At 34.7% G+C, this 24,188-nt stretch overlaps 2 protein-coding genes across 2 annotated transcripts; both read right to left on the bottom strand.

Annotated features, from left to right (window-relative positions):
- Window positions 1–40: 40 nt before the first annotated feature.
- On the bottom strand, window positions 41–1,079 carry LOC133284882 (uncharacterized; the record flags this gene model as incomplete). The annotated part of the gene is made up of 1 exon (XM_061482004.1): window positions 41–1,079. A coding segment is annotated over exon 1 (1,039 nt), but the record flags the coding sequence as incomplete, so codon positions are not given.
- A 5,087-nt stretch (window positions 1,080–6,166) lies between these two features.
- LOC133284886 (light-inducible protein CPRF2-like) lies at window positions 6,167–12,711 on the bottom strand. The gene is made up of 6 exons (XM_061482013.1): window positions 12,204–12,711; window positions 10,985–11,081; window positions 10,421–10,640; window positions 7,216–7,291; window positions 6,991–7,116; window positions 6,167–6,746 (listed from the first exon to the last, which is right to left on the bottom strand). Exons 1-6 carry the CDS (start codon window positions 12,567–12,569, stop codon window positions 6,348–6,350), a joined length of 1,284 nt encoding a protein of 427 aa, XP_061337997.1. The 5' UTR covers window positions 12,570–12,711; the 3' UTR covers window positions 6,167–6,347.
- Window positions 12,712–24,188: the final 11,477 nt, after the last annotated feature.

A 24,188-nucleotide genomic window follows, 5' to 3' on the forward strand; every position in this document is an offset into this window, starting at 1 on the left:
TTATCCCAGGCATCTCGAACTCTTTTAAGTAACTCATTACGTGCAGAGCTCATATCATAAAGAATGAAAGGAGCTATCATGTCTTCCGTGGGAGCTCTTCTCATAGGATAACCGAGTTGTCGTTGTGACAAGGATGGGTTGTAATTGATACACCCTCGGGTACCCATGAGAGGCACATTAGGGAAATCACCGCATTGGTAGATCAAAGTTTCTCTTTCAACCCATCGAGGATACCATCGGACACTTTTTTCATCCAATCGTGCTAAAATTTGAGTCCATTCATGACCACTTTTAGCCTTTAACTGATATCTTTGAAACTCAGTGATGGGGTATAAGATCTCGTATCCTCTTTTGAAGACATGGGCAGTGAGCCATATGAATAACATTGGTAAACAACACAAAATTCTTTTGCCCTTCTTCTCATAACAAAAATTTAGAGTATAGTAGACATCAGCAAGAATGGCAGGAACAGGATTTTCACCTCTAAACTTGCGAGCAAAGAAGACATCTATAGCTGCGAAGTCCACGAACTCGTCAACATTTGGGAACATGAGGATACCATAAATGGTGAGAGCTAGCACATCAATGAAAGCCTCCCAGTCTTCAATTTCAGCTAAGTGACGAAGGTGCTCCTCCAGGTACTTCCTTGAAAATCCATCGGTCCCATTTCTATTTTGTCTTTTTTTTTGCAAGCTTTTCTCAGGAACTTTTAAGACGTCAGCAATAGCATGCATAGAAGGGTAGTGCCCCAAGTAGCGGTATGGCTTCTCAAAATCTTCTAATGATAAGCCAAGAATTTGCTCAAATTCTTCCAAAGTAGGTGCCAATTGGAAATCTCGGAAAGTGAAACATCTCAAAGGTGTGTCATAAAACTGAGCAACCGCAGTGATTGCATCTACTTGCACATCAACTTCTAATAGATCTAGAATTTCCCCATATTTCCTAGCAAGAGTAAGACGTTGTGTTTTCTTCAACGTTCGACCCAAAACCTTCAAACTTTCAGTATCAGGCTTCTTTGCTTTCAGGTGCAAAGTCTTTTTCAATGTGGGTGGTATCACCTCCTCGTGATGTGATCCCATACTATTTTCCATCAATGATACTCACAATCAAGCTCTGGAAATCAACGTTTCTCTAACAAAGTTCCCTGGAAGAGTTCAAAATGGGCAATGTGAGATGCTAAAAATGCTGAATGATGCAAGAATGGAAGTAAAGAGTGAGAAGGAAATACGCTCCCTTTGTGTCCTAAAGTGGTTAATCCTAAAACTGGATGACTTTAGTTTTATAAATCAATAGGTTGTTCTATCAAGTGACAAACTCTCGTAAGGTAGTTCTATGATCCTAACAATTTTGGTCTCTAGAGCTAAGATCTCAATTCAAAGTGTTGACCACAACGATAGTTGAACTAACAGATGTGGTGCACAATGAAAGAGTTACACTCTAGATGAGGTTTTCGCAATAACCAAACAGGACGTACATCCAAAATGGCTACCACTACACAACCTCTAGCCTATCTTATGTTTCACTCAGACCCGGGTATAGGGCCCCACTCATAGTGTGTGATCAACGTGTAGGTGTTGTGTGTGGAGGGAGCATACAAACCTTCACATAAATCTAAAACTACCCAATCTGCAAAACAATTGAAGAACAAGCGTACAACAATACAAAAATCATATTTTCTAAAGTTGAACCCAATCCTCATAGATGTCAAAACATAACAACAAAGATAAACAACATAATAAACGAAAAGGAAGTAAAGCAAATATATAAAAGCTATTACGAATTTGTACAAATAATTAAAACAGGCTTGACTCTCTAAAGTCCCCAGTGGAGTCGCCATCTGTAACGACCCGAAATTTAAAGAATTAAAATAAATGGAGTCGCCACCAATTTTATTTACTTCGGAAAAATTGGAAAACCTTTTATTGCAAACTGGTCTTTAAAATTATAGACCAAAGGTTCGGGAATCTAATTATGCTCAAGGAAGGGTGGAAACTTAATCCCACTGCACCCCTGACACATCCGTTTAAAACGGTTACCTTAAATTAATTGTGTAAATTATTAATAGCTTTTTAAAAATATTTGCTTAATCCCTTAAAATAACTAAACATAATTATTTAGAAAATGAGAAGACTAAATTAATAAAATTTTATTTTAGCTTGACGGAAAGAGTTCCGCTCCGACGTATCCTCAGGTGCAGTGAGGAATTCAAAGCTACGTCGTTCTTTAATAATATTTGTGTGTTGGTTGGTTTTAAATTTCGGAGTACCAAGTGTCACAGCTAAAATAATTCTGATCATGCTCAGGGTTGACAAGCCGTCACAGCTAAATTACCTCTTTTTCTAAAAAAATAAATTTTATGCAATTATTTTCATTAATACGAATTTTGTGATGAATTTGAATAAACTCTGAATCACCAAACCGTCACGGTTAAAATGAGCCAAAGTAAAATACACGGGGTTAACAAACTGTCACGGTTAAATTACCCCTTTGTTGAAAATCTTAATGTTTTAAGTTTCATTATAAGAAAGTTTTAGATAAATTTGGAATCACCAAACCGTCACGGCTAAAATGGACCATAACCAAACACGCAGGATTAAACAAGCCGTCACGGCTAAATCACCCTTAGGCGTAACTTTAGCATTATTATATGTTTTAAATTGATATGAAAATATGATAAATTTGATTTGTTTCAGATCATCAAGCCGTCACGGTTAAAATGATCCGAAATGAAATACGTGGAGTTAACAAACCGTCACGGTTAAATTACTCCTTTTTAACTAATAATTATTCTTTATTTTCTAAATTAACCCAACGTCAAATAAATTTAAATAGAAACTATGATTGTTTATTATCTTTTTTTGTTTATTATTACTAAACAATTTAAAAAAATCATCGGATTGTCACAATCGAAATGATTTTAAAAATTACAGGATTAGCAAGATGTCACATCTCAGCTAATACCTCAATTTACCATAAATATAAGTGATTTGTCAGTTTACTTATTTCTTAAATCAACTACCTGATTAAGACTGAAATAATAAGTATGAAATAATTTAACAACATAAAATGAACAAAATATGAAAAAGTTTGTGAATTAAGAACGAACCAGCTAAGGTACTCAAATAATCATTTTTTTTATATAAAAAAGAAATAAAAAATGAATTAAAGATAGTAATGTATGGACAGAGACAAAAGATGATGTTTGCTAAAGTAATAAATATTTGTCTTTCATAACAATCTAAAGTAGATGGCAACATTGCAAAACTAAAATATCAAAACATTAAAGTACGACAACATTTGCATCGGGAATGTATATATATTAACCGAGAAAAGCTGAAGCTTAGCTAACCTATAGAACGTTAAAATATTCCTTTCACAAAGTGGATGTTAACATTGCATTAAAACATTGAAAGATGGCAACATTGCTGCACCGTGGATATGTATATCATATTATAAACAAACAAGTACCTATAAACGAAGTAACATAAGAGGCGATAACGTTTCAACCATTACGTTTATTTTATTTTTGTAATTTTCAGAATATTTAAACCTATTTTGTCAACAAATAAATAAATACATACCCAATACAAAAAGATAAACATTCATTCACATGGACAGGGATTATAGGAAACACGGACAATTTGGTTATTTATTTTTATTTTTATTTTTTATTTTTATTTTTATTTTTATTTGTTTTTTTTATTATTTGTTTTAACATCAAGAGAGAAGGCTACTTAATCTACCAAAAAAACAAAAAAACGAAAGCTGATGCTGTAGATAATCATAGCATTCCTCCTTCTTTTTTATGAGTTTTAAAATTTTCTCAAAGTAAACGACTTGTCAGCATCATGATATCCTATTTTTATAGCTAGACCAGCTTTATCGAAATGAGGATTACTAAAGAGATAAGTAAAGATGAATTGATCACATACTGGGAATTTAATAACATAAAAGGGCCATGACAAGAAACGTTCTTTTCCTAAAACTAATTGGCGCAAACCCACACTAATGAAGATTAAAAAAAATAATTAATTGAAATATTTGGGCAATCAGAGTAAGAACTATGTAAGCAGTAGAAAAAATTATTTTTTTTTATTTTTTAATATTCACCTTAAGTAGTTTAGGCCTACATAACATGTATGTAATAGTCCATTATCCAATATTTGGGTGCCAAAATTTTTATGGCCACGAATCCACAAAATTTTCGGCTATGTTCCAACTGACAAACATACATAATAGTTAATAAATGATAGAAAACAAAAAGAGAGTGAGAAAATAACTATTATAATGATAAATACAACTAAAATATCATGAAAGTGAACAAGACCTCTAGCGTTTGAAGAAAAAGAGAAAGAGAAGGATAAAGCGCTTTGTTACCAGTATGCAAGAACATCAAAGGGGTTTTGGTATAAAGGGGTGGATCCTGTGATCTTTGGTAGGTGCAGAGGCGCGCAGTGCTTGTGGTGTTTGGACCGGTGGTCGATGGCTTCTAGACACCTTTCATGGTGGCTTGGCGGTGGCTAATATAAGATCTTGAGTTTTCTAATTTTTTTTTTCACCGTGAGGGAGATTGTGGAATCCAAATGGAAGAAGGTTGTGGGGTCTTCCTCTCTTTTGTATGAAGGTCTCTCTTGTCCAGAAGTTTTTTTTTTTACGATCCCCATTTTGAACCGGCCTCCCTTGTTTATATAGTCCTTCATCAACGTAGTTTTATTTTTGTGATTTCTTGATTCCTCTCTACTCCATCCCATTGGTGGTCAGGCATGCTGCTATTCTTTTATGCAGAGATAGCATTGACCCATCCTCTTTGGTATTTGTTCTTCAAGGTGCTTTCTGTAGGTTCCAAATGCTTGTCTCTCTTTGGCATAACTTTGTTTGGTAGCATTAAACTCCTTTGTTTTTGCTTCAACAGTGGGGGGCAAAGTCATTTTCAGCGTGCTACACTCTTCCTCAACCGTCCTTTTGCTTTGTTTTGTTTTTTAGCCTTTGCATCGTGTACCCAACGGAGGAGGGGTGTTTTACTGTGAAGAATTGTCTGCTCTTATTTGTTTCCTTGTGTCAAACGTTGAAGTGGCTGAACTACTGCTCTGCATGTACAGCTAAGGATATTTGTCTTCTTCAAGAGAGGCAACGGCCAAGAGAAATTATAGCCATCTTCATTGGACATGCCCTTTTGAATTTTCTGAAATTTCCCTTCTTATGTTTATTACTTTTTCTGGATAAGATAAGGATGGTGTTCATAAACTGAGTTTAGCAATTTTTACGGATGAGATTCACAGCTTTATCAGTGTGGAATTGGACAAATTTTCACCACTGTTGCCCCACTATTATTCGGCACTTTCATTACTGAACTTACTTACCAATTTTGGTAATTCAAATTTGCTCTCCACGAAGAGAGGATGGTTATATATGGACCACCAAGCTTTTAAATATATCAGCTAATACCTTTTTTTATTTTTGTTCTGTGTTTGGAATAGAATATATAGATGATAATAATAATAATAGTAATAATAGTAACCAAAAAAATGGTGTTCACAGATGCATTGGATGCTCAACGGGAATGGTGGATTGGTGAGTTTAGGGGATGCAACAGTCAAGGGTTAGAACAAAGGTTTTGACGCGTTGTTTCTAGTGTATGCCAGGGGCTGGGACGGCCTAAATGATGGGGGACTATGTGCTTGATTTGGCAGTGAGGTTTTGTGAAGATGTGAGGCAGTGGCTAGGCTATTTCGAAGCTTAGGGGTCTTTGGATTTGATATGCTGGGGGAAGGTGGATTTAGGTGGCTCTTCTGATTCAATGGATGAAATTATGTCGGGCATTCGAGTTTGATCCATTATCTCCAGTCGATGAGTGGTTTTGGGCTGTTTGATTGTTATAGGATGTGAAGCTTCTACAATAGATGAGGGTGGTCTAGTGCTACCTAATGTATTATGGTTAAAGCTCATGAATTGTTATGTAGCCTTAGCATTCGTTTCATTTAATCACAAGTCATAATTTCAACACACTGTATCATTAGTTTCATAATTTCAATATCTCGTGATTTCAAAAAATTAAAAATAAAAAAATAGTAAGTTTTATGCAAAGCCATACCAAAGAGGAAGGGGATTTAATGAAAAAATATTATTATTAGGGAATAAGCTGAGAAAATGTTAAACCCAAAGGAGGTCACGTTAATTTTATCCAAAAATAAATAAATATGCGGTGCACCGATTGAATCCAGCATCAGGGATTCCATCAAATTGATTAAAAATGTAGTCAAGAAGAATAGACCTTTACTTATAACTTACAGAAGTATTTTAGAATAATTCATTTACTATTAAATCATCCACAATATTTAGCTACTTTATTACTGCTCTCCATTAGAAGGAGGTCCACATGAATCCACGCCACCACGAATACGTTTCTGAAGATGTTCCAAGCTAGCCACCCGCTGCAAGGGAGCTGTTTGAGCCATCTTGTTCCCACCTACCACTCCTGCAGTGTTCTGCTGCACATTCTCAATTGTAGAAATGTCCCCCAGCCCATTGTTGACTCTCAGATCATGACTGGTGGGCATAGGATTGTTAGATGTGGGTTGATAGAAGTGATGATGTTGGTCATCTTGCACAGGAACAGCAGCATCAGCTGATGTGTCTGAATGGTTTCCATCAAATGATGGCATGCCAATTGATGATATCTCAGACATGGCATGAAGCATTGGATTGAACCCAGTAATTCTTTTGACGGTCTCTTCAGCCATCTTCACCTAAAAATGAGAATAACATGAAAGAAAATGACAAGCATGTCATGTCAGACCTTTCTCAACACAGACAAACCAATATTACTTTCCTTTTAATTTAGTTTCTCTCCACTGAGAAAAAGATGACCCTGGTTGGGCTCCATTCCTCAGCTTGTCAGCCAAACCTAGAGAACTTATTACAAAGAAGCCGGTAGGTTTGTCATAATAGATTTTAATTAATGACAAGTAAATACATAAAGCAAGGCTTTACCTTTGCTCTTAAGGTTTCAACATCAGCTTTTAATACTCTGTTGTCGACAGCAGATTCTTTGTACTTGTGGCTTACATCAGTAAGGCGCTTTAACAAGGACGAGTTTTCACCTCTTAATTGGTTAACCTAATAATATAAGGTCAGAAAAAATTGAGAGGGCTACCCAATTAAACAAAAATAGAAGACGGGGAGGAAGAAGTCAGATCTAAAATAAAAGATACACACCTGTGTCTCCAGTTCAGATAAATGAGCCTGCTTTCTTCTTCTTGAGCGTCTGGCTGACTCCCTATTGGAAAGCATCCTGAGAGATAAATGTCATTAGGCATTGAATTAACCAAAGCACAATTTGTCCGTGAGTTGAACACATGAGCGTTTTACAATAACAGGGTAAAAAAAGGAATCCAATCTAAATACCAGATGAGTTAAGCTTGCTGCCAATATAAATTTTTTTCAACTTACGATATAAACTATGAGGAGCATAATCACTTTAAGAGTAATTTAACAACCTTTCTTCAAAAGGTTCTGACATGTTTGCATCTGGGCTTAACAGAAAAAAAAAGAAAAAAAAATTCCAGCAGGGGCTCTAAGTGAACCTAGATGCAACCACATCAAAAGTTTGTTCACAGTTTGCGAAAAAAATAGATTAAGCAGCAGTACTCTCACTTCAAAGATCTGACATGTGACTGGATGCAATTTTTCTGGCAGGCCAATGTTAAGACCCCAAGCAACATAAAGGTCTATGATAGAAGGAGAAAAAGGGGATATCAACTTCCATGACTAGTTGTCGCCGAGTCAGCAAAGTTTGCAATTAGAATAATTACTTCATGGTTTTGAGGGAGCTGAGCATCGTATAGGATAGAGGTAGTTAAATAGAGGGGGATGAGTTTTGAAGGGTATCTCTGGGACTGGAACTTAGGCGTGGCAGAGACCAGAGAATCGAGATTCTCTAATTCTTTTGGAACTCACTACTGTTGTTCCGCCATTTATTTCCTTTTTTCCGTTTCTCCATTACTTAGTATAATCGAATTACCATAATGTGTCTTATAAACGTTGCTGAGTGTTGCTGATTAGTATCAGTAATACCAATTATCTTGATTCTTCTCAAATTTTGGTTTCACCAGTTCTTGGTTGTACCAATTGGTACAAGAGCTCCAAAACCAGGAGGGCTGAAACCACAAAAAAAGAAGAAGAAAGAGGAAGATGATTACAGATTTATGGCGAGGAGAATGATATGGGTGGATTATTGACATGCGGAGGGAATCCCTGAATCTGAAAAGCTGTCTTTGGAAGACAAAGATAAATTAGAGTCACCAAAAACAAAAAGAGAAACGCTACGAGAGAAAGAGGTCGAGGTTGGGGAAAAGGAGATTAAGGAGAGGGAAGCTATGGATGAGAGAGAGAATTGAGCCAAGGTAGCATATACACTGGCAAAACAACAGTCACCACCAATGGTAATTGAACCGAAGCCACCAGAGCCACCAGATCTGCACCTTCGCAAAGGGGAGGACAACGTCTTCAATACGCAGTCATGAGAGGAAGAAGAGGCAAGAATGGGTTGCAACTCAGGGCCGCGTTATTGACGCAATGTGTCAAGCCCAAATCACTTTGAAAACAACCCAAACCATCGAATTAATTCAGGTCAAGATGACCCAAGTACAATATGTTAGGAATAATGGATACCCATTTCACAGGAAGCTTCAAGAGACAGAGCTCTCCCTCATAGCAACCCTAGCACTGCCACTGGCAAGGAGACTGAGAAACCTAGAGCGGGAGGCAATGGAAACCATAGACGCAAGGGCGATGGGCAGCGATTTTCACAAAAAGAGATCCAAGAGGAAGTTGCAAAAGGAACTATTCTTCGGTTTCGATGATGGGTGGAACCCAAATGACCAATGCAAGACTCACTTGTTCTATTTGCTGATACCACAGGAGGAGAAAGTTTCGGAAAAATGGATCCAAGATCAATCCTATGCTATCCCTTTACTATGGCAAATAAGCACACTGTTCGGATATATGCAGTTGGTATTAGTGATTCTGGTGGAGCCTTTGCAAACTCGTTCTCTCAATTTAAGTTGGGAACTTGGCAAGTGTGAGGGACTAGCATATTGGGATAATGCTTATGGTATTGGGAAGTCCGACAATTGGGAGAGATTTTTGGTCTTGTAAAATGAATCAAGATTGTGCATTGTTCATACTAGGTTTTCTTGATAGCTTGGGAGATGATAATTATCATGGGCTTCCTAAAACTGAAAATGCTACGACTGATGTAATTAGTTTACAGCTTGTTTCTACCCTAAGAGTTGATCAAGAGTTCAACTTAATATATTTCAATCCTAATGCAAAGGCTGTGTTTGTCTCAAATTACAATGCAACAATGCGTCTATGGCAGAGGTGTTGATTCTTGGGAGTGAACTATCCCATCATATTAGCAGGCATGGAAGCAAGTGGTAGAAGCAACATGAAATTTGCTTTGAATGGATGCCTTCCAATAGTACTTTAGATGGAGCTAATGTAGAAATCAAGGAGGAGAATGGTGAGTAGAATTTTTTCCTTTTTGGTGCAAAAGCAGATGTCCCTCGACTGAGGAAGGAAAGAGAGAAGGGACTATTCAGACTTGATCCTTGGTTTGAAGAGACAAAAAAGTTTGTAGGGACTATTCAGACTTGATCCTTCGTTTGAAGAGACAAAAAGTTTGTTCAAAGTGGGGTGTTTGGAAGTTATGACTTTGGAAGGAAATTCTGGTTATGACCATGGTGATTACTTTCTTGTTGGTCATGACTTCCCAAGCTACATAGATGCTCAAAGGGATCCAAGAGGAAGCGACTATACTTCTTCCATAAAGGCATTCCTACATTTCAAGAAATGGGACCCTATGGGAGGGTTTTTTTGTGGGCTGACCTTCACCTTGGGCACATTTTGAAAGTTTTGGGGGAGAGTATTGTTAAGATCTCAAGCAACATTAAGGTCTATGACAGAAGGAGTAGGGGATATCAACTTCAATGACTTGCTGAGTCAGTAACGTTTGTTATTAGAAGAATTACTTTTCTGTTTCAAGGGAGGTGAGCATCATATAGATGGAAGTAGTTAAATAGAGGGGGGGATTGGTTTTGAAGGGTATCTATGGGACTAGGAACTTAGGCTTGGGAGAGACCAAAGGCTCTCTAATTCTTCTGGAACTCACTATCGTTGTTCTGCCATTTATTTCCATTTTTTTAATTTTCTCTGTTACTTAGCGTAATTGAAATTACCAGAATGTGTCTCGTAAATGTTGCTGAGTTTTGTTGGTTAGTTTCAGTAATACCAATTATCTTGATTCTTCTCAAATTTTGGTTTGACTAGTTCTTTGTCGTATCAGCCAATCACTATCAATTCCTGAGTGTATATACAAGAAGAACTAGCATTTTCCATAACAAACTCAGTTGATTGTTACCTCCTTACTCGTTTTACATCAGCAGGGTCCGTGTTGTCATTCACATCTGTCTCTCCTTCAGCTTCCTCGTCATCTGACTGTTCTCTTGATGATCCACTTGTTGATGGCCTGATTGCAACAGCAGGTTTCTTTTGCATGGTAGGTATGGAAGGTATCCCAATTGGTGCTTTTGTATCTTTATCTAGCAATTTAGGTGGGTCATTTCCAGAAGGACCAGATCCTACATAATCAGATATAGGTGTTATCCATATTAATAGAGTTAAAATCAACCCCGAAAGCTGCTCAAGAAATGACTAAATAGATCAACAAAAGAGAGCAAAAGCTTTCTGATTAAAACAAAATTTCTACATAGATTATGCTTTCACCCTACTCATGCAACTTTTAATAATTCCTAATTTATTTTTCATTCAGCATTCAGCATATTCGATTTTATTTACTGAGCCTGTAGTGTAATTAAACTTTTTTCATAAATGTGATATGCTTCCTTCAATGAATCTTCTATGTTTTCATACACATATGCATAAACTTTAACAAACACATCCACATACTTTTACCGATTCAAACCTTTAAAGGTAGGCTGGGATCCAACTTGAGCAGGATTAGACAGCTGTGATCCATTGTCAGGAAAAGTAGCTGGATCTTGAGATCTAACCAAAGATCCCTATTGCAATGAGCAGAAAAAACATTAGGTACTGATTCAATTCTTAGTGGGAAGAGATGAGGGAAATGGGGGAACGGTAACCCAATAATGAAACCGAATAAAAGTTATATATCATACCTAATTACATAGTAAATACAATTTTAAAGTGCAGGATTGAAATGCAGATGACCAGAAATAAATGCAACCAGGGTGAAGTGCAGACAAGACAATGTCAACAAATATTTGATTTAAAAAATAAAAATAAAAACCTTTTATGGAAGCCATTGTAGATCTTTTATTTGGATGCTTCATCCTTATTTCTGTACAGAATTTTGTTGAAGGAACATAAAGTCATATTTCAACTCATTTCACAAGGTTAATACCAGTTAGGGCCAACCAGCCAAGACCCCGGGAAATACTAAATAGGTAATATATTAATTTCTTTCTCAATTATGTAATAGTTTTGCATCAATATGTTATATAAAGGGCAAACCCTATTGCACAAAGGCTCCCCAGTTTTGCGAGAGAAGGGGCAATTGAGCGTAGCCTTATCCTTGCATTTCTACTGGAGGTTGTTCCTTAGGTTCAAACCCATGACCTTCCAGTCATTGAGCAGCACCTGCTCCAAGGCTCACCTTCACTTCTCCTAAAGTCAGTTTAGTGCACCAATATGTTATATAGTGTTTTATTTTATTTTATTTTTTTGCATTTGGAAACAAAAGGGCAAACTCACATTAAGAGCAACCCTACAGGCCTTGTTTGCTGTTTCCAAAGATTTTTATTTCAAGAATAGTTGCCTACCACTATCAGAGAATTGTGGTCACCCTTTGCACCTAACAAGACATGCTTCCGTAGAGAAGTTAAGCTTTTTAGATTTTTTAATTTAGTCCGAAAGCATAACAACCAAGAAGGGGCTCAGAGGTAAAGTAGAAAAGCCTAGCTAAGACTAAATTACTCTCAAACATTCATTATTCAGAAAAAATCAGAACCCCAAATGCAACTAAACAAATAAATGAATAAGCAGCCAAGTTTTTTGGATTTTTTCACAACAACCAGTACCAAAAACAACACAGATCCAAATCAAAGCCAATGGAATCGTTGATTTTCCACATTCTCCTAAGAAGAAACGAAAAGCAGAATTACCCTAGTCATGGCGACTGCAGCGCATGCCAGATTGAGCTTGCTCTTGAGGAAAGCCTGGTATTCGTCCGAATCAACGGACAGGGATGGAGGAGGAGGAGGCCCGTTAGGCAAATCTGCACCGTTCTTTGGTAGGGGCGCGGGTTTGCGTTGATCTTCCATTTCCAGGAAAACGACGTCGTCAGCTGCGGAAGAAGAAGAAGGGGGAGATGTTGCGGAAGCTGTAGCTTCCTCGATGAAGCGCTGGAAGGCCCACTCTGAAGCACTGCGATTCATCTTCGACGAATCGATGGGGGAGGAGCCGGTGATTGGGATCGGCGGCGACCAGAAATGGTCAGAGATTTCATCGACAGAGAAGACCCTATCCATATTGTATGTTTTCCTTTGGTTCCCTTCGATTCTGTGTGTTTGCTTGTGTGATGCGATTGTGAGGCAACTACAGAAAAAGAAAACGAGAGGCGGCTTGGGGCATATCGGTCAAAAACCACCAACACTCACGACAACCGTGTTTCTATTTGTACAATCAAGTTCCAAACTTTGACAACAATACCAACCCAATAAGAGAATAAGAAAAAGAGAGAGAAAAACAAAATTAATATATGAATTTTTATTTTATTTTTCTATTATTATATTACATAAGAAAAAAAAACTTGTTAGATATTCTTATCTTAAAATAAAATTTCTTTTAATTATATTATTACTTATTTAATTAAAAATATTTATTATTTAAAATTATAAAAAATGATTAACATTCTTTTCATTAAATAACAAGATAAATGATTAAAATCAAAAGGATATGGAATTTTTCAATCCTATTTATTCATATATAAGAAATGAAGGTGATGATTGCATTATGCGATTGTGTAAAATGGTCAATTTTCAGTACAATTTAAGCATGTCTTTGCTGTGTCATAATCCTATGATGCCATAACTTAACAAATAAGATCACACATTTAACAAAATAATAATAATAATGATATAAAAAAGACGAAATGACGTTTATCAAAAAAAAAAAAAAAGACGAAATGACAACTTGGTAATAATATCATGACAAATGTATTTTATTTATTTTTTGCTTTTTATTTTTTCTTTCTCATCCATTTTGGTTGGTCTTCTTGTGCATCCTAATCCATATATCCATCTTTTAAAATTCAAAGTCATCCAATCCCTATCCATCGCTCTTTTTCATGCAATTTCAAAGTTCGTATTTTTGGAATCAGTTTGAAAATACTAAGTGCATGCATTTGCCTTTGTTCTACTCTCAAGTCTCACTCCATCGAGGCAATGAGTGAATCTTTTTCTTTTTTTTGGATTCAAATACAATGAGTGAATCTTTAATACCCAGTATCATGGATCGTGGGATTGTTAAGATAGATGTAGTTTGGTGAATTTTTTTTTTCTATTTTCATTAGATAATACATGATCACAGAGTATACCTTACAATTGTTGTGTGGTCTTATATAAATAAATAAACTATGATAAACTCGTAAACATCTCTAAAAAAAAGAGAAGAAAAAATGAAAATTAAGCCGGTGAAAGAAAAGGGAAAGATATGGATTAGGAATAGGGAAATAGTTGAGCCCACCAAGGAGCCCCACGGTGACAAATGCTTTGCAACTTGGAGTTGATCATTGTGGAATGTTAAAGGACAACGACCATTTTGCTATTTTTATGCCAAAATTTTATCGGATTGCCAAGACAAAAATTTGTCAAAATACCACGTCACTTAACTTGTTGTACTGTATAGCGAGTTTATATGGCGTCATGTAAGTAAGTTTAAGATCACATAATCTCGTTCTACTGTGCAGCGAGATTACATAGCAAACGCTACTTGGCCTAAGTCATTGCACTTTGTAGTGTTTTACGTGGCGCCAGTATCGTTTTTCAATGGACACTCCATTTGTACGTGTGCAAGTGGAGTGTCCATTGAAAAACGATAAATCATAATATAATAAACAATAAAGATGATGAAATGTGTATAAGAAAATGATAAAGACGATTTAATATCCAATAAATGTTAATTTTTTATTTTTTTGAAAAATATAATAAACACTAAAGACGATGGGGTGTTCATAGGAAAACGATAAAGACGATTTAACGTTCAATAAATGTTGATTTATTTTTTGTTTTCTTTTTGAAAAATATAATAAACAATAAAAACGATGGAGTGTCCGGATGGAGTATCAATTGGAAAACGATAAAGACGATTTAATATCTAATAAATACTAATTTTTTTATTGCTTATTGTATTTTCTAAAAAGAAAATAAAAAACAAATCAGCATTTATTGGACATTAAATCGTCTTTATTGTTTTCCCTTGGACACTCCATCTGCACATGTCCACTATAGTTTTGCATTATCCAACTTCTTTGATTCTCTCAATCAATGTGTCAAATTGTTATTGATGCCACGTAAAATGTTGTACAATGTTGTATGGTGCATCGACTTAGGCCATGTAGCGTCTGCCATGTAATATCACCGCACAATGCAGCAACATCATGTGGCCTTAAACTTGATGACATGGTGTCAGGTAATCTTGATGCACAGTAACATTTTGAAAAAAAAAAAAAAATTCCGACATGAAAATTCGGTAATTTTTTGCTGACAAAATAATCGTTGTCCAAAATGTTAATTTAAGGACAGGAATCTCCAACTCAAATAGAAATGACTTACGAAGGAATAAGAAGGAATTAGTTGCTCCAAAATCCAATCCCAAATGGAGGGCTCCACACTCTCTTTCCCCTTTAAAGGCACTTCAACTTCACTTCTCCCGAGAGCTTCCTTCCAATCTTTATTTATGGTTGCTGTGCTGTCTTTTGGGTTTTGTTTGACCATGGAATTATTGACTTCTGATCACCTTTTTTTTTTTTTTTTCTTAACCACAATTTTAAAATTTTAATTAAATTTTCAAGTTTTTATTTAATAATTATAATATGAATATACAGATAGCATGAGTCCACCACCTCAACCTCACTACTCATGGTTTAGTTATCATCTTAATAACGAAGACGATGAGGATGATTGGAAAAGCAAATTATGCAGCCGTGGTGAGCTAGATCATGCTTTGTCAAATGACAAATCATCTTTTAATTTGATAACCTCGTAACCATATACGTGGGGGACAACAAATATCCCAAGTCATTACAGGGTGTTCGACAATTTCTAAAAATTATATATCCAAGTGCAATATGGACAAGTTATTTATCTAAGTTGATTTTTCAGTCTATTTTTTTCCGTACTCTTTCTTCTTTTTTCATTCTCAATTTCTTTATCTTTTAACTAGATTAAGGATAATTATTCAATAAGATATCATTTATATGGACTATTCATTTATTAAATGGACAATAAATATGTTAAGTATTTTATATTAAAAAAATTAAATAAATGTTGTTTAAAATAAATTGGAACCAAACTAAGTTTAAGTTAAAAATAATTATGAAAAAATTAATTTTATGTAACTTATTTGTATTAAATAATTTTGAACTAATTTTGAGAGTTGTTATAAAATATTGTATTTTTTCAAGTGGATATCTTATTCTCAATTTTATTTTATTTTTTTTTACTTCGCGCGGCGTTTGGTACGCGGGATTCTTCAAGAATCCCGGTAAACTGAATTTTTCTAAATTTTAAATTTACGGATATTATCATAAACTGAATGTAAAAATTATATTTTGAAAATTGAGATTTCCGGTAAAAAAAAATTTCTCCTGTACCAAACGCCCCCTAAGGAGAATGATCCGTTTATAATTTTTTTTTACAAATTACATTAAGTTGATCGGTCATACACTCTTGATTAAAGTATGACTAATGTAGTTTGTAAATAAAAAATTTGTAAATATAACCGTAATTTAATTAATAACAACTTTTTGGCACATAAAAAAAATAACAATTTTTTAATTATTCGGCATGCTGTAATCCTTCTCTTGCATCTTCTTCGTTATTTCCGTGACAGATGGCTTTCCCAAAGCTTCTGGTTTGTAATTCGTTGTTGGATGAGTGAGTTGCCAACGATGGATTCTCTCGGGCCAGAAACTTAGGATGGGTTATCATTTTGGGCCTTATTATGGGTCATCATTTCATGATAGAGCAAAGAATAATTTTTATTTTTTGTTGCTCTCTTAAAACTAAAGAGAGAGAATATTTGGGCCGAATCCAAAAACTGGCCATCATACCTGAAAATAAGAAGTATTGGCGCGACTTTGACCAAAGTAACACCTTTTGACTAATATTTTATCGGTATGCCATCTTACATTTCGAATTTTTCAAAATGCCACGTTTCAATCCCGTTACACCAACCAGCGATATTGTCAGATGACACGTGGTGGTCAGCCATGGTGATCCATTCCCGCTGGTATGACAAGCTAGAATGGCTTGTCAATCAACCAGTCTGCACACTTTGGAAAGCAAGACACGTGTCACCCTCCCACCATTCGCGCTGGTCAGCCCAGCTATATTAGCTGTACTTTCTGAAAAGCAGGACACGTGTCACTCTCTCACTATTCGCGCTGGTCAACCAAGCTAGATTTGTTGTACTTTCAGACACGTGTCAGCACCCCCTTAATCGCGCTGGGCTGCCTAGCTGGTTTGGTGCGTACTTTCACGACACATGTCAGCACCCTCTATAATAAGAAAATTACATTTTTATCCTATAATTTTTTATTAACGCTACTAATAAAAAAATATTAAATATAAATACAAAATTTAATTACAAATTACGATAATTAACAATCCTTAAATAATATTAAACTAATTATTGTAATTAACATTAACAATGTCTCTTATCCTATAATTTGTTTATTAATAAATGCTAATAATCACAACAATATTAAAAAAATACTACCCAAATTACTAATTACAAAAATTTTAAACCGTAAAATTTACTTATTCTTTTTTTTTTTGGTGTGGAAATTTACTTATTCTACTAATTTATATAATAAAAAATAATTAAATTTTTATCCTATAATTTTTTATTAACAAATGGTACTAATTAATAAAATAATAAATATAAATACAAAACCTAATTACTAATTATGATAATTAACATTCCCTAAATAATATTAAACTAACTATTATAATTAACATTAACAATGTCTAGGGACCTGTTTTGTTAATTATAATAGTTAGTTTAATATTATTTAGGGATTGTTAATTATCATAAGTAGTAATTAGGTTTTGTAATTATATTTATTATTTTATTAATTAGTACCATTTGTTAATAAAAAATTATAGGATAAAAATTTAATTATTTTTTATTATATAAATTAGTAGAATAAGTAAATTTCCACACCAAAAAAAAAAAGAATAAGTAAATTTTACGGTGCTGACACGTGTCGTGAAAGTACAACAAATCTAGCTTGGTTGACTAGCGCGAATAGTGAGAGGGTGACACGTGTCCTGCTTTTTAGAAAGTACAACGAATATAGCTGGGCTGACCAGTGCGAATGGTGAGAGGGTGACACGTGTCTTGCTTTTCAAAGTGTGCAGACTGGTTGATTGACAAGCCATTCTAGCTTGTCATACCAGCGGGAATGGATCACCATGGCTGACCGCCACGTGTCATCTGACAATATCGCTGGTTGGTGTAGCGGGATTGAAATGTGACATTTTGAAAAATTTGAAATGTAAGATGGCATACCGGTAAAATATTATTCAAAATGTGTTACTTTGGTCAAAGTCCCAGTATTGGCAATATGACCCAAATAAAAGAAAACAACAAAAAACGGCAGCAAAAGCTGTGAGCCCGTGACCAAAAAGCTACAAGGGACGAAGAGGTGACCACAGAGATAGGAGACCATCTCTGCACACTTGGGGGACCTTTAGAAATTGAGATAAGTAAAACAAAATGAAACATAAAAACCTTATTGTTATTGGTTATCCTATCACCCAAATGTATCCAGCAAGATAAGAAAGTGTTTGATACTAAAACAAGCTTCGTACATATTTTCTATAAGAGAACAAATAAATAAAATAAGAATAAAAAAAATGCGAATCGTACATTCACCCACTTGTTAAGACTTTCAAACGAAGATATTGTATTAAAATGATAAGTGGCGTGGGCAACAAGACCAAAGAGACCGGCAAGCTTAAATTAAACTTTAATCACCATCTTTAGTTTAATGCTTTCAATTTTATTTTATTTTGTATGCTTTCAACTTTTTTAATCAATTCTTATAAACATTTTTAAAATTGTCCATATCATCATTTTTCATGATAAATTGTTAATTTAGGTCATATTAAACGTTTTCAAGTAAGAAAAAAAATAAACATTTAATAAACACCTACGAAACAAAAAAAACACATATAAAAGTGAATTCTCATAAAATAAAAATATATATCCTTTTAAAAAATGGTTATTTCAGTTAAAATTTAAATTTTTCAAAATTCAAATTAAAAAAATCACTGATTTTCTCTCTCTATAATTTTCATTGTATATATTTTTCTCTCATTTAAAAGGACAAAACATTAAAAGGACAAATATTAAATCCCTTATAAAAATATTTATTTATTTTTTCTAAATTCCGTAACATTAATTATCCCTTTCGATTAGTGATCTCCCGAATATTCCAATAGGAAGAGATCCATCAATAAGGGACTAATTTTAAATCAAATGGCGTAGCAATAATCTAGCTATAGCCGTCAGATTCAAATTCACATCCTATTGTCATCGTTTTTTGAGGCAACACTCGAATTGCATTCACTATTAAAACAAAGGAACACATATAATATATTTCTTTGTGTATATAATACATAGAAAAAGAAATTCGTGAATGAAAATAAAAAACGCTTAGTAAATTGACAAACGGTATAATTAAGATAGAAATTATTTTAAAAACATTTATATATATAAGTATCAAGTTAAAATAAAAAATAAATAGAACTTGTAAAGAATGAAATTATAAATGAACACAAACCAATGGATATGATATTCTATTTTTTTATTTTTTTTTATTTACCTTATGTACTTATCTTTAATATTGTTGGATGAAGATTCTCTCTTCTCTTTAAATTTTGATTATATTCATAATAATAAGGTAAGTACATAAGGTAATAAGAAAAATAAAATAACCTATCCACAAAATCAAAGCAAACAAAAGCAAAAGTGTCGTGTATTATATTTTCGTTCACACTTGGAGGTGGTGCAGTGTGCAGACATAGGAAAGAAGATTCCATGAAGCTTCCCTTCCCCAAATGGGGAACCCCGTTTTTTGGCTGGCTGCGTTCTCTTTTCCGTTTGGTTAATTAATGGTTACTTCAACTTTACTCCTTCGTCCTTTTTGGATCCCGTTCCAAAGATAGATCATAGAGGTGCCTTGATTCCTTGAAAGAACCCAGCACAGCAGCCCCTACGTCACGGTCACGGTGTGCTCTCGTCTCGAGTAAACTACATACCTTGTTTTTCATGTTCTCGATGAAGGTACCCAACTAACCCCAAATTAAAAAAATAAAAATAAGTATTGATTAAAAAAATTTAACGGCATGTTATTATTATGATAAAAAAAAACATCTATTATCAATTTGCTACTTTATTATAACATAATTTTCATGGTGTAGATTTCATGCAATTCTCAAACAAAATTGGAGACAGTTCATTTCTCATTACTCATTATATAGGCACGAGTCAAGAAAATTTTATGAGAGGGACGAAGAAAGTAAAATATACAATAATTTAGATAAGGTAATCTGATAATAAGTTAATATATAATCAAATTTAAATAATTTTCTAAATTTTATACACATGTGAGAAATAGTAAGGAAGAAGCTTGAAAGCTAAATTTGCCGGCGACAAATTTATATTAAATTGGTTTTTTTCTTATCTTTGAATAGGACTTAAACAAAAATTTATATGAATTTAGTTGAGTGATAGTCCTGTCTAACTCCTCCCTAATTTCATCATTATATTCAAATCAATTAAATATTAAAAAACTATAGCATTTTTTTTAACATAAAATATTGTTTAAGTATAGTGCTCAGTGTTATTAAACTCGACTCGGATATCGATCCGGTCGGGGTAGTGGGTTACTGAGCCACTGGTCGAACTGATTGACCCGGATATATATAAATATATAAAAATTATATAAATATAAACTTACAAATTCAATTATATTCTCCATATCTAGAATGAATTAAACAAGGTTCATTAAATAAACTAAAAAACAAGAAGCATAAATAAATAAACAGAAAAATATTTTTGCAATTAATGCAGATAAGTTATCTGCATTTACTTCCAAAACGACGTCGTTTTGAGATTGAAAAATTAGAAGAATATAATTATAAAGACTATAATAACCCTGAAATAAATTAAAATTACAAAAATATCATGATTTCAGCCCCAAAACAACGTCGTATTGGGCTTACTGCAGATAAGTTATCTGCAGAAAAAGCGAACCCATAAATAAAAATGCATGCTATTACTATGTCAATTTAAATTGTAACTCAGAATCTCCATAAAAATACTTGTCAATGACATTGAACTCATATTTTTCAAATTCAACTACATTAAAAATGACATATGTCGCATTCTCTTAATTTATTATTCCGCAAATTGCTTCAATATTACAAGCTGAAATTTGAGGTCATTATAGAAGAGTATACTAGTAAACAAATTTACAAAAAAAATTTAAAATGAGTTCTACATTTTTTTTGACAAGATAAAATAATTTTGTTTTTTTTTTAAATGCATGACCCGACCAGGTCACCAGTTTTGTCCGGGTTTTGACTGGGTTTGACTTTGACCGGGTCGATGCATGACCGGTAAAATGCTTGACCTGAACCGGTCCGATGGCCGGTTCGCCGGGTTCCGGGTCGGGTCGGGTTTTACAACTATGATTGTGATTCCCCATATTTAATGTTTTCATGTTTTATGTGGTTATGATTCTTCACATTTAATATTTTCATATATGACAAGTATTTGACTGCTGCAGGTACAATAGCTACAGAAATGTAAACACACACACACACACACACACATATATATATATACGAGGTAGGATCCTTTGATACCAGTGTCAAATTTAAAATTTAACACTTCGTCTGAGAGCCGTTGGATAAAAAAAAAAAATTAATGTTGTCACATACTTACAAATCAGAGTCGTTCATCTTTTTTGATCTAATGGCTCTCAGATGATGTATCAATTTTTAAATTTGACACTGGTGTCAAAGGATCCTACCTCTCTCTCTCTCTATATATATATATAGAGAGAAATATTTCTCAAGTTGCTTGAGATATATTTATCTCCGGTCAACTCAAAACTATGTTGTTTTGTTTTTTTATTTCCTTATATTATTTGATTTACCTTTGAATAGTTATGATTCTCTTTTTCTCTCTCTTCCTTTATCACCATTGATCAATCTTTGTACGATTATGATTTAGCGGTCGAAGATAAAATTATCTCAAGTAGCTTGAGAAATGATAAGCACATATATATATGATACTTGAAAAAGGGTATTCTAATATATTATAGAATTGTAAATAATCTGTACAAAGGGTTCTCTATTTATAGAGAATATTTGACCTACTTTTAACCTAATGGGCTTGGCCCAATACAACAAAGGGCTTGGCCCAATACAACAATAAATGACTAAATAAAAACTAAATAATAACTAAATCAATATTATTTACAACACTCCCCCTCAAGCTGAGGAATAAATATTTATCATTCCCAGCTTGCTAGTAAGTTCTTGAAATCTGTCTGAAGGAAGCCCCTTTGTTAATAAATCAGCCAATTGACGCCCAGTGGGAATGTATGGAGTGGTAATCAACCCGCTATCAAGTTTCTCTTTGATGAAATGGCGGTCAACCTCAATATGTTTAGTCCGATCATGTTGAACTGGATTATGAGCTATACAAATAGCGGACTTATTATCACATAGCAGCTTCATAGGTCCCTCACATTTTATTTTGAGATCATCAAGAACAATTTTCAGCCACAGTAACTCACAAATGCCTTGAGCCATAGCTCGAAATTCAGCTTCTGCACTTGATCTGGCAACCACATCTTGTTTCTTACTTCTCCATGTCACCAAGTTACCGCAAAGAAACATGCAATAACCAGTGGTAGAACGACGGTCAGTCACAGATCCAGCATAATCAGCATCTGTGTAGACTTCTAAAGATAGATTGCCATCACGTCGGAATAACAATCCTTTACCAGGAGTACCTTTAAGATACTGAAGAATTCTCTCTACTGCCTGCATGTGTTTTTCTTTTGGATCATGCATAAACTGACTGACAACACTAACAGCATAAGCTAGGTCTGGTCTAGTATGGGCCAGATATATCAATTTCCCAACTAGCCGTTGATATTGTCCTTTATCAACTGGAGGACTCTCTTCTTCATAGCCCATCTTGTGATTCTGCTCAATAGGAGTATTAGAGGGTTTACACCCGAGCTTTCCTGCTTCTTTGAGAAGATCAAGAACATATTTCCTCTGGCTGATAAAAATTCCTTTGCTTGAATGAGCTACTTCTATCCCTAGGAAATATCTCAGTTTCCCAAGGTCTTTGATTTCAAACTCAGAGGCAAGCCTTGTTTGCAGAATCTGTCTCTCCACAAAATCATCACCTGTGATAATAATATCATCAACATATACAAGGAGCACAGTAAGCTTCCCATTTTGGGAGTGCTTGAAGAAAAGAGTGTGATCTCCTTGGCTCTGTCTGTATCCTAAGGTCATCATAACCTTAGTAAATCTTCCAAACCAAGCACGAGGTGACTGCTTCAATCCATACAAGGCCTTTTTTAATCTACAAACTTTATTTTCCCCCTTCACAGAATCAAAACCAGGCGGGATTTCCATGTAGACTTCTTCTTCTAACTCACCATTGAGGAAAGCATTTTTCACATCAAATTGATTTATATCCCAATTGTAATGGGCAACAAGGGATAACAAGATTCTCACTGTATTCATCTTTGCAACTGGAGCAAAGGTTTCTTCATAATCAATGCCATAGGTTTGAGTGTAACCTTTGGCCACTAATCGAGCCTTATATCTCTCAAGAGTGCCATCAGAATTATATTTCAGGGTATAAACCCATCTGCACCCTACTGCTTTCTTTCCGTAGGGTCTATCAATAACCTCCCATGTTTTATTTTTCTCCAAAGCATTCATCTCCTCTTGCATGGCTTGAGCCCAATTCCTATCTTTCAAGGCTTCATGTACTGATTTTGGGATTGCAATAGAATCTAGTGCTGAAACAAAGCTTTTGTGCTGCACAGAAAGATTAGCAGAGGAAACAAAGTGGGAGATAGGGTATTGAGTACAAGAGGGACAGGAGGAACAAGTTTTCTTGTGACAAGATCTTTTTCCTTTTCTAAGAGCAATAGGTAAGTCATCAGAAGTAGAAGCAATGGGTAAGTCATTAGAGATATCAGAAGAAATAGACAAATCATGAGAGGAAATAATATTAGAATCAGAAACAGGAGATTCAGAAGAAATAGGAGATTCAGGACTTACCAGTGGTTCAGACGATTGAGGTTGCTGGTGAGACAGTATGGGTTGTATCTCAGGTGTATTTGAAGGTTCTGACACACCAGGAGCAGACACACTAGGAAGAGAGAAGATTGATCCAGACTCAAAGAAGGAAGGGGACGAGTCTTCTGAAGAACTATTCTCCCCCTGACGATGAGGACCCAGGAAATAAGATTCAGATTCTTGAAAGGTGACATCCATAGAAACAAAAAATTTCTGACTTGGTGGATGATAACACTTGTACCCTTTTTTATAAGGGTTATAACCAAGGAAGACACACTTAAGAGCCCTAGGATCCAACTTACTCCGATGTTGTTTATGAACATGGACAAAGGCAACACATCCAAACACTCTTGGTGGAAGGCTCTGCAATATGGGAACAGAAGGAAAGAAGGAAGTCATGGAATGAATAGGACTGATATTGTTAAGGACCCGTGAAGGTAAACGGTTGATCAAAAAAGTTGCAGCTAATACTGCTTCTCCCCAATAAGAACTAGGAACAGATGTCTGAAAAAGTAG

The sequence above is a fragment of the Gastrolobium bilobum genome, unplaced genomic scaffold (genome assembly GCF_033153095.1).
Source record: "Gastrolobium bilobum isolate Gb01-03AN ecotype WA unplaced genomic scaffold, APGP_CSIRO_Gbil_v1 utg15403, whole genome shotgun sequence".
Lineage (NCBI taxonomy): Eukaryota > Viridiplantae > Streptophyta > Magnoliopsida > Fabales > Fabaceae > Gastrolobium > Gastrolobium bilobum.